Genomic DNA, 11,065 nt, shown 5'->3' on the forward strand with positions numbered 1-11,065 from the left:
AGGGTGGTTGGCATCCTACGCCACATTTCTGCTCTGCTCGACTGCGACGGTGATTTTCCTTTTTTTAACTTGTGACTGCTTGTCAGTTGCCTTCGCCTGTTTTAAGTTTGATTGTTTGATCGTTGGTGATAAGAGTCTTATCAGCAGGGAGGATCGATGCTGCCTTGGGTTTTGTTGGTTCATCCCTGAAGTGAAAATGCTGTCGCGCGGGTGGAGAAAGTCAGTGGCAGCCAACTGTTTATCATGGAATTCCATGAGGCAAGTGACAAGTCAAATTTACAGCGCCGTGGGCCACGTTAGCGCAGCTGATCGCTTGGAAGATAAGCTTTGAGGCTTTGTTGACACCCCGAATCCGAATCCGATACCAATCCGATGGGATTGCAATCTGTAGTGAAGCTGGTGATGATGTGGGTTAGTTAATGTTGCGCGGTGTGAGCAGGGCCATCAGACAGTCGCAGCGCTGTGTGCAGTTGCACATGCAGCTGAAGAGCAGTCAGAGCGTGGAGAGTGAGGAATCCCCGCCGGGCTCCCTCAGCGCCTGGCAGGCCGTCAACGAGCCCCTGCTGGAGTACCTGCCCGGCAGTGAGGAGCGCAAGAAGGTGGAGGCCTCGCTGCGCCGGCTGGGCGGCCAGATCACCGACGTGCCCATCGTCATCGGCGACAAGGAGGTCCGCGGCAACGCGCTCTTCCGCTTCCAGTCCATGGTACGTCCATGTCGTCAATTCCTAGTGTACACTGCACGCAGTCTGCCGCTGCAGCACTAGCCTTCCTACACGTTCTGCTAAGCTTATCTCTCCCAAATTCCTGTCCTTACTAATCTTTTTCAGGATTATTTAGCGATGCTTCGCTTTGACAAATGTTATATTGACAGTTTATTCAGTTTTCCTGTCAAGTATGTATTTATTGAATGTAATCATATAAATTCAATCGAATATTTAACTTTCTCGTTTCTGGTCTGAATTCAAACAACAAGTAAAAAAATAAAATAAAAATGTGGTTAAAAATAATAAGTAATAATGGTACGAGTACTCGTACTGTCAATATGATTGACGTGGATGTGTGTTGTTATGTTGCAGCCGTTCGAGCACAAGTCGAAAGTGGCCAAGTTCTACTGCGCCTCGCCGGTACAGTTAATCAGTTTAATCCAATTAATCTGGATGGCAAAATGAAAAATGGCCTGATGAGGGTAATAAGAAAAGGTTGGTTGGCCGTTTAGGACATTATGCAGACGGCCATCGACTCGGCGATGGACGCGCGCAGTCGCTGGGAAGCGACGCCGCTGGAGGAGCGCGCCCGCATCTTCCTCAAGGCGGCCGACTTGATCGCCGGCAAGTACCGCGCCGACGTCGTCGCTGCCACCATGCTCGGACAGGTGCTTGACTGTTTCACAATGAACAGTTGAACACCGTTGACGCGCCGCTGAATAGACCAGTGTTGTTGTTGTTTCTCCAGGGCAAGACGGTGTACCAGGCGGAAATCGACGCCGCGGCTGAGCTGGCCGATTTCCTCCGCTTCAACGTGCAGTTCGCCTTTGTACGCCTAACAGCGCTTTGTCTGCTTTGAATGGCAGTTTGCTGAGACAGCTCACGTGCTACTCTTGCAGGATGTCACGCGCTACCAGCCCATCTCCACCAAGACCGCCAAAAACTCCATGGAATACCGCGCTCTCGAGGTCTGTTGAATTATAATTAATTCTGCTTTATTTTATTTCATCACGTTTATTTTAATTTCATTTTTCCAGTATTATTTATTTTAAAATGTGTTTACTTGAATACAAATATTGCGCAGGGATTTGTGGCGGCCATTTCGCCGTTTAATTTCACGGCCATCGGCGGGAATTTGGCGTGTGCGCCGGCGTTAATGGTCAGTTTCCGGTGGCTCTGCCATTGAGGATTGTGTTAACGTTAAAACGGCTGATGTGGTGGACAGGGCAACGTGGTGGTGTGGAAGCCGTCGGAGACGGCGGCCCTGTCCAGCTACATCGTCTACAAGGTGCTGCGCGAGGCCGGCCTCCCGCCCGGCGTCATCAACTTCGTCCCGGCCGAGGGCAAGGTCTTCGGGCAGTCCATCACCTACTCGCCGCACCTCGCCGCCATCAACTTCACCGGCAGCGTCCCGTAAGATTACATCTTCTGATTTATTATTATTTTTTTAATTAATATTGTGGATGCCGCTGTAGGACGTTCCAGTGGTTGTGGCGGAAGGTGGGCGAGAACCTGGCCTGCTTCAAGAACTTCCCGCGCGTCGTGGGCGAGGTGGGCGGGAAGAACTACCACCTGGTGCACGAGTCGGCCGACATCCGGCACGCCGTCAACAACACCATCCGCTCGGCCTTCGAGTACAGCGGCCAAAAGTGCTCGGCTTGCTCGCGCTTGTACGTCCCCGACAACATCTGGCCCGAGTTCAAGCAGCAGTTGCTGGAGCAGCACGCCCAGATCAAGCTGGGATCCCCGCTGGAGTTCGACACCTTCATGTCCGCCGTCATCGACGAGAAGGTCATTAAATGGAATTAATTGCCTCATTAAATTTTCAAATGAATTATACAGAGCCTAAAATATTCAAAAAATAAAAAGAAATATTTTGTATAGTCGTACAATCGCATCAAGGAGTACGTGGACTACGCGCACGCCTCCAAGACGCTGCACGTCATCGCCGGCGGCAAGACGGACAAGTCGTAAGCGAATGAATGGCTGCCTTGTTCTGTGGACACTCTGAAGGGGATGAATGTGTTTGTGTAGGCGGGGCTACTTCGTGGAGCCGACGATCGTGGTGAGCGAGAACCCCAGCGACAGGCTGATGAAGGAGGAGATCTTCGGGCCGGTGCTGACGGTGTACGTGTACAAGCACGCCGAGCCGAGCCAGGCGGAGCAGCTGGTGGACAGGACGACGCCCTACGCCCTCACCGGCGCCATCTTTGCCGGCGAGAAGTACGTGTGCCAGTCAATGCTGTTATTAGTGTGTTAAAGGTCTAGTGAATGAATTAATCCTGGATGACTGTGGCTGTGCTGCAGGGAGGTGTTGGACATTTGGAAGAAGCGGCTGCTGCACACGGCCGGCAACTTCTACATCAACGACAAGTCCACCGGCGCCGTCGTCGGCCAGCAGCCCTTCGGCGGCGCGCGGCATTCGGGTGCGTTAAGCAGCGTTGAGGAGTTTGTTGATTCGCCTTCAAATGATGGATTGGCGGCAATGTTGCAGGCACGAACGACAAGGCGGGCTCGCCGGCGTATTTGTTACGCTGGACGTCGCCGCGCAGCATCAAGGAGGGCCTGACGACGCTGCAGGACTGGCGCTACCCGCACATGGTCAGATAATATGGGGAAACATTCGCCGTTTTCCACTGTTCCACCCTGTCAACGCGTCCGTGGAGGAGCGGCGTTGAACCCGTTGCGTTGCTGAGAAATGAGAGCCTTCACCGATAAATAGCTCGGTCTTTCCTTTGCGTTTGTTTTCCTTCTGTACTTAGTATCGATATGCTGTGCTGTGTCGGCGCAACTAGCATAATCCATTCACTTTCAGCGTGCAATTTGTTACTTAGTCAGACTGAATTCCTTTACTGAATTTGAATGCATACAACACAGATAGACAATACTGTTCAACTGACGGGACAAAAAACATAAATAAAATTTGGATAACATTATTACAAAATAATTAAAAAAAAGGTCTAGGAATGGAAAGTGTTGGAGTTGTGGAGTGTGTGAAAGAGAGCAGAAACGGCATGCATAAGAAATCAACAAGCAAATCACTATCACTACTTCTATTGGTGTGTGTTGAGAGAGGGAAAGGGAAATGCGTGGGGAATTGTTGTGACTGGCGTTGTGGAAGGAGTAGTGAATGGCATCGTACCGGCCAATGCAGTGCGATGTACTGTCATGTCATTGCCGACCGACTGCCTGCTCTGTCGTGGTCAGTAGCGGGAGAGCTGCTCGAGCAGCCACTCCTGGGTGAAGTCGTGCACTTCGCGCAGCTCGAAGGTCTGCAAGAGACAAGAAGGAGAGTAGTCTGTGTAGGTACGGCGAGGTGGTGTGACTAACGGATGTCACCTTGGTGAGGTGGAGCTCGTTGATGAGGGCCGTCTTGGAGCCGGCGTACAGCATGTTCAGCTCCGGCTTGCAGTCTGCAAAACACAATGATACAGCAGCCATGAGGAAGGAAGAAATGCAGCACAGAACGGGAAGGGTGACGGGTCGCGTGACAGGTCTGTCTATCTCTGACTCACCGAGGGGCGAGCTGAAGACGAAGCACAGCGGGTAGGAGACGCGGCCGTCCGCGTGCTCGCGCCGGAAGCTGTAGCAGAAGAACCTGCACAGAAATTACTGGATAGTGGATACAGAATAAAGACAAGTTAACAAGTAACAAGGCAGATCTCAATACTGAGATCTGCCCTGCAAGTAATAACAGCTATAGGACGGCTACAGCCACAGGTGCTGAAATGCTGGTCGTGGAGCGGTACAGAGTCAGCTACTGAGATACCGATACGTACCGGGGATTGCGCTCGGGCAGGGCGTCGCGCACGTCTTCCGGCTGGCAGTCGGCCAGCTCTTCTTCGCACTCGATCAGTCGCGCCTCCTTACTGATCTTCACTGCGCAACATCAACACAACCATAATCACTCATTACGGCAATTATTCAGCATTATGCAGCACCGTCATAATTATTCCATTCATCAGCATTGAACGGCGTTCATTATTTTCTCGGCGTGGGGCCGGACCCATAGTGTCTGGTCAGGCCAGGCCAACCCTACCCTATCCTGTGCTCTTGACCACTTACTGATCAGCGCCGCGTTGTTCTTCTCCTTGCGGAACCTGTCAACATCCAACCAACCCATGCATTAGTGATTAGTCATCCCGCGGGGTGCATTTTCAACTGCATTTCAGCTCATGCAGACGCACAGGCCAAATACCAACCAAACCAACACTCACCGAAAATCTTTCAGCTTTTTCTGCAAATAAACAACCAGTCAACCAGTAAATCACTCAAATCACCACCGTCAAACAAAAACCATCAAACTCTCGGTGAAATGACCACGATTCATAATCACAGTAGTAAAAATCCATTACGAGTATCTATACGATATACAGGTATCTATCGTATACAGGTCTGGTGGCGTTGTTTAATAGTTGTACATTAGCCAAGATCCAGATACGATAAAACTACTCGTAAGGGTCGGTCTCGGATTCGCAGCGAATCGAGTTACAATCCAGCAACTCCACGGCGTGAGGTGGCTGTGTGTAGCGTGGCTGTAGGCACGGCCACTGCATACAGCCACCTCGTGCGGTTAAGCAACACACCAAAGCTAGCTTCGTTCCAAGTTCGAGATCCCGCCTTACTGCTAGACATTTCACAGCTCCTGCTTACCTTCAGATCAGGATCGATTTCACAGATCTTCAGGTTCTCCGCCTGCAAATCAACACAAAATCCACTGCAGGTACAACTGGATGACAGGTTCGATCGGGAATGATGGATGCTCATGCTCTACAGTCAACTCAAAGTCAGCGAGCTTCAACATGCACAACTTACCATTCCTCTCCAGACTTTGGGATTCTTAACAAAAACACAACACAACGATCCACAACCACCCAGTTCTCCCAAGAAAGTAAGGAACTCTCCGCTAAAATCTGCCAATCAGCAAAAAGCCAAACAATAACAAAACAGAAACATGAGAAATAAAACAAAAACAACGCGAAATTTTCGAAACGCAGTTTCGAAAATTAAGAAATGTACGGCCCACCAGCCTGCTAAAAACCACTTGCCACTGCCAGCCGCCATCCCGTGCGGGCCGCACAGTAGTCACTCGAAGTGACTGCACAGCCACACTGTCACTGCAGCACAGCAAGAGAACATTTATCGGAACAAATCCCCAACAATAACTTTGAAAATCTGTAACAATTTGCACGGTTCAAACAACATTACAAGCATTAATCCGGTTTGAGAAAAAACATTTTGAAAGAAAACTGTGAAGCGTTTGTAATGATAAATGCTTGTGCGTTCTTTTGAAAATGAAAAGAACGTACTTCCGGTGTCAGTAAGAGGTGTTATTGATTTTCATGCCAGGTACTTATCTGTAGGATAATAAAATTAATACGATAATCAAGTATCGGTACGCCGGATTTGTAACATTTCTGCAGTATTTCAAATCGTCCATAAAATTCAGTGTAAACGTTTGCATTGTAAAAGTTGAAAAGGAAAGAGGTTGCACTTCCGGCCGGGGAGACTTATCACGCCGACGTGTGCGTCTTGGCAAGAGGGTTTATTCAAAGTGAGCAGCAACAATTTCTATCCAAAGTGAATATACGCAAGTTTACATAATTAATAGTTGTCAACACGTACGAATGCAACACCTCGGTAAGTAGCGAAACATGTAACCTCTTACAAAAGGCAAAGTAAGGCTGCGACACGAGTCTGACGCCGGTAAAACAGAAACAATTAGCGTGAGGCAAAGGAGATTTGACGGAAATGGAATCAATTTTCTGCACAGGGAACAGCGACTCCGCCAGAATATTAACTAATCGACAACAAACAACAGCCGCTTATCTGCGACACAGACACTACAGACTGTAAAGAGGAATTCCGCGGCACAACAGGCTCATACCGATTCTGTACTCCGCCGGTGCCGACGCTGCGTTATATCTTGCAACAGTGCCAGCTAAGGTCAACAGCGTCATCTGGCTGGCGTCACTACTCGTTCCACTCATCGGACTGCGGTTCGCGGTACACTTTGGCCAGAAAGGCGGCCGACAGCTTGTTCAGTTGGTGCACGTCCACCTCGGCCATGGTGTCGGACCTCCAGTTCCAGTGGCGGTAGTGCGCCGTGGTCGGGCGCGGATCCGCCGCCTGGTATCCGTCCTCCGCGTCCAAACCCTGTTGGAATACATGGAACAAATACAGTGCGTCAGTGCGCATCCGTGAGTACGTGTATCACGTGTGTACTATATATTATACAGAATCTGTCTGTACCTGCGAGAGAATGTTGACGCGGCGGTTACTCAGCTGGCATTGGCCCGTGCCGGCCGGAGGATGGGTGGCAGCGATCACGGCCTGCAAGGCCGGCAGATCCACCGGCTGCTCCACGACCAGATTGGCCTCGAAGAGCCCCCACAGCTGCAGCTCCATGGTCTGTTGCGAGTCTCGGGACTGCACGCTGAACTCGTGATGCGCAATGTCAGCCTGCAGGAATCCATCGTACATGTAGCAGTCCTTCCACAGCAGTCGCTCGCACGGACACTGGACGGCCACGCCCGCCGCCAGCTCGATAACGTCCAGGAAACTCAGCCGGTCGCTGCCGAAATCGCACTGGTAGAAGACCAGCAGCGGCAGACGGCCGCCGTTCAGTTGCAGCTTGATGGCGGGAAAGAGCGCCTCCACGCTGCCCAGAAACCGGCGCGTGATGACCAGCAGCTTCGTGCGACGACTGAGAGCCTTGAGGATGCCGGCCAGCGCCCAGTACATGCTGTCCTCATCGAACGCCTCCTGATCCCCGTAATCATCGACTTCCGCCGACACGCGCACCTCCGGGAAGTGGGCCTCCGTGGTGAGGAGGTCGTTCCACAGTCCGCAGACCCGCCGACAGCGGACGCGCTCGATGGAGTCCAGCGCGCGGAACATCTCCAGCAGCACGACCGCCGGCAGCGCCAGACACCCGGCGCTACTGTCCAGCACCTTGCGCCGTTTGCTCCCGCTGCTGACCGTCACCGCCAACACCGGCTGCGCTGGTCCCAGCTGGGAATGGGATGCGATGCTGCTGCCTTCCGCTGTCGCCATCTGGCATACCTTTTCCTGCAAGACAACTTCAGTCTTCAGTTATTCCACCATACACTGGGTCGTCATTATATTGCAGTGGTGTGCTGCTTGATTTAATTCCCAGCGCAATTCTGCAGCCGGGCCCCACATCTGTACAGACCCGATAGCGTACGTAGTAATCCAATTATTATTACTATTGCAAAAATGTTTGTAATGCGAATTTTGCGAAACACGTAAGGACAAGTGCTTCCTGCTATAACTGCAGTAGTGCTGTCTGGCAGTAGCCGTGAGAATTAGAAGTTAATTGAAGTAAATCTAAACATGCAGATTACTGATCGAATGAATACTTGTACTGTACGGACTGTACTGTATCTGTACTTACCAGTTGCTCAGCGTCCAGTTGGTCTCTGTAATAGGCCTTCTGCAGATAAAGCACAGTCTGGTGGAGCCGAGCGATGAACAATCTGCACGACTCGTCCATTTCCTCATTGAAGATCTTCTCCAGCTGCGGCATCCCGGCGGACCAGTAGGCGGCCGGCAGCGGGCAGCAGCGCACCACAAAATCATCCTTCTTGACGCGCCGCTGGCTGAGATCGGCGTCCGCGGGCGGCGCGCGCACCTGCCACGCCGGGACGAGTTCCTGGACGGTGCCGTGCGGCAGCTGCACTTGCACGAGGAGCGCACCGTCGGCATACTGGCCCACGTGGGGGACGACGCGGCCCGCGTACCACACCCACGGCGCGTCCGCCTTCAACTGCCGGCGCAGCAGCACCTGCGCCTTCGCTGTCCCGCGCTGCACGGGCGCGCGCTCGTACTCCGTGTAGCGGAAAACGCGCCCGTACTCCACGAACTGCGAGCGCTGACGGCTGCACTGCAGATCCACGATCAGGCCCTGCTCCACCACGCCGATGACGTAACCGTGCTGCAGCGGGCCGTCGTCCAGCTGCACGTCCACGGCGTTCCACACGGCCACAGCGTCTGTGTAAATCAGCATGGCGCAAATGCAGTTGCACTTCGGGCTCCACGGGAACGCGACACAACTGACAGCCTCCACAGTCCACACCAGCCAGCAACCACACAAACCAACGCCGTCACACGCTTGCTCGCGCTGATCGTGCAACCCAACGCAACTAGCACAAATTTACAGAAACAGAAATACGCACGGCGATTACGTCTGCTTAGAATAACAGGCAGAATTGCCAGGGAAAAGCGAAAACGGAAAGTAGTGCCGACGAAGAAAGTCAAATTCGGAATTTCTCAGCACAGCGGATAAGGTTCAGGCCAGTTGCCAACTGGCCTATGGCCATTGACAGAAGCATGCAAAGACATGTTTACACGGCAGTGGTAACCGCCAGCTCGGGAGGGCTGGACAAGCCAGTATTTGTGCTACATGTATTCAGCAGTGCAACCGTCCAATTGCAAGCTTTTTTCCATCTTTCTTGTCAGTCTTTTTTACTGTTGTACAAAATTATTACAGAACTTGCACAGCTGAATCCATTTGTCCCAGTTATATAAAATATTTACACGCTAAGACGCATACAACAAATTACAACGTATATTCCGAATGAAAGGAAACAGTACTATAATCTACTTCGCATCGGAGCAGTTAGCCTGGCTTCCGGTTAGGGTGACAGTCTAGCATGAGATTTTCACCTGGTCCAGAAACAAGAAACAAGTAGCGTCATACGGGAAAAATGTGCAAATTCTTATAGAGTTATTAGAGTACAGTCGCACACCAATGAGCAGCTAAGAAAATCATGACAACTTTGGCACTATACTCGAGCTGCAGCGCACCGCCCAGTAATAGTATGCTCTGCTTTCGTCTGTACCAGTTTTTAGATGCGTAATTTTCGTATTCGTGCAGGGAATACAGCATCTGCTGGATAATCATATTTGAGCGGAAATCGGTCGAGTCCGTGGTTCTGTTGGGCAGTAACTGGATGGATGCCACTGAAGCACCGGCGGTGGACCGTGTCTCACTGGTCAGTGTCTGGCAGACTGGCAAAAGCGGGATGGGCGAAATGCCAGAGTCCAGAGAAGCGCAACGCATACAGTCGCCGAGCGACCGCCCTCCGCTGTGGATTCCTTCGTTTCTTGCACCGTGTAACGCGCCGTACATGTGCTTACAGTCCTGCAAATGATGCCATTTGGTAAAAGTGCAGGGTCGGTAAAAGCCTTTTGATCGATATAAACAAAACTGTACTGTATTATATACATATATCTATAGTATGTAATAACAAGAAACGGCTTCGGCTTTGCCTCCGCGTTTCTTGTGGTCTGCGGTCGGTTTCTCGAATGATTTTGATTAGGATTTATTTAGTACTGCTGCGTGCACTATTTGCGATCACTATATGCACTAAACAGTGGTATTACTTTAGTTGTTCACCACCTATCACGATTTGCGCTCAAGAAAATAACGGTAATTTGGTTGCTCACACTCTCAGTCGGCTCTGCGCATTGGACAGTAATGAAAATTGGTCACTCACTATGTGAAGTGAACAGTAGTGGTACTTCAGTTACTCACCACCACTCGTTTCGTTACGTACCCACCAAGCGAGCGGCGCAATGGTTATTTTTCAGTAAGTTGGTCACCCACTCGCCTACCGGCCTCTGCACCCGCGAATACTGATTCTTCGGTCACTCACTATGTGCAGTTCCAGTAGTGGTAGCTCAGTTACTCGTTGGTTACCACTCGTTTGTTCACCCACTCACCTAGCGAGCTCTGATCACTGGAGAGAAGCGAACCCCTGTGACCGTAGTCTCCAAATCAATACCCGTTTTCTGAGGAATGATAGGTATTTATGATGCAATTTTTATTTTTCTAAACTGTACTTTGAGTCGATGTGCGTGGCAGTGGTAATACTTTGTAATTTATGTAATTAATATTTTTGTTTTCTATATATGGTTATTTCCAACGTGAACAGCCTATTTGGCATTGATTCTGATCATTAATATAATTATATACAAAATTAGCCTTAATTACTGTCCTTAGTTTTGCTCGGATTGTGAAAGGTCAGCCCGTTTGGCGATTACTATGGTCAGTTTCTTTTACAGCTGCTTTTAAATGGCTTTTAACGAGCGTTCTTATATCATTCTAAGTTATGTTTTTGAGCGCTTTAAATTGTCAACGATTTGTTGAAATGAAGCCATCCACTAGCAGCATGGTTTGTGTACTGAGTATAGTTCTGAGCTAACTGGCTAGTGAGTGGCTGTTTAAACCTTTTAAAAGGTGAGTTTAAACCTTTTAATAAAAAGTGAGTAAAAGTTTAAACCTTTTAATTTGCTGATCTAAAAAGGTGCCAGTTTAAATTTACTGATTTTGGCTC

General features: G+C 50.3%; 3 protein-coding genes across 3 annotated transcripts; 1 reads left to right on the forward strand and 2 right to left on the reverse strand.

Annotated features, from left to right (window-relative positions):
- The first annotated feature begins 56 nt into the window (after nucleotides 1-56).
- LOC129598336 (delta-1-pyrroline-5-carboxylate dehydrogenase, mitochondrial-like) lies at nucleotides 57-3,621 on the forward strand. The gene is made up of 13 exons (XM_055496190.1): nucleotides 57-258; nucleotides 440-704; nucleotides 1,077-1,124; nucleotides 1,217-1,372; nucleotides 1,453-1,533; nucleotides 1,604-1,672; nucleotides 1,789-1,863; nucleotides 1,930-2,117; nucleotides 2,180-2,495; nucleotides 2,589-2,674; nucleotides 2,739-2,927; nucleotides 3,012-3,130; nucleotides 3,199-3,621. Exons 1-13 carry the CDS (start codon nucleotides 197-199, stop codon nucleotides 3,312-3,314), a joined length of 1,770 nt encoding a protein of 589 aa, XP_055352165.1. The 5' UTR covers nucleotides 57-196; the 3' UTR covers nucleotides 3,315-3,621.
- On the reverse strand, nucleotides 3,617-5,715 carry LOC129598337 (glia maturation factor gamma-like). Its single transcript, XM_055496191.1, has 8 exons — nucleotides 5,520-5,715; nucleotides 5,358-5,399; nucleotides 4,922-4,941; nucleotides 4,770-4,804; nucleotides 4,484-4,583; nucleotides 4,220-4,302; nucleotides 4,044-4,117; nucleotides 3,617-3,976 (listed from the first exon to the last, which is right to left on the reverse strand). The coding sequence occupies exons 1-8, from the start codon at nucleotides 5,520-5,522 to the stop codon at nucleotides 3,908-3,910; spliced, it is 426 nt and encodes a 141-aa protein (XP_055352166.1). The 5' UTR covers nucleotides 5,523-5,715; the 3' UTR covers nucleotides 3,617-3,907.
- Nucleotides 5,716-6,357: 642 nt separating this feature from the next.
- Nucleotides 6,358-8,990, reverse strand: LOC129598307 (uncharacterized). Its single transcript, XM_055496145.1, has 3 exons — nucleotides 8,122-8,990; nucleotides 6,957-7,775; nucleotides 6,358-6,860 (listed from the first exon to the last, which is right to left on the reverse strand). The coding sequence occupies exons 1-3, from the start codon at nucleotides 8,731-8,733 to the stop codon at nucleotides 6,678-6,680; spliced, it is 1,614 nt and encodes a 537-aa protein (XP_055352120.1). The 5' UTR covers nucleotides 8,734-8,990; the 3' UTR covers nucleotides 6,358-6,677.
- Nucleotides 8,991-11,065: the final 2,075 nt, after the last annotated feature.

Source organism: Paramacrobiotus metropolitanus, unplaced genomic scaffold (assembly GCF_019649055.1).
Source record: "Paramacrobiotus metropolitanus isolate TYO unplaced genomic scaffold, Prichtersi_v1.0 Parri_scaffold0000119, whole genome shotgun sequence".
NCBI lineage: Eukaryota > Metazoa > Tardigrada > Eutardigrada > Parachela > Macrobiotidae > Paramacrobiotus > Paramacrobiotus metropolitanus.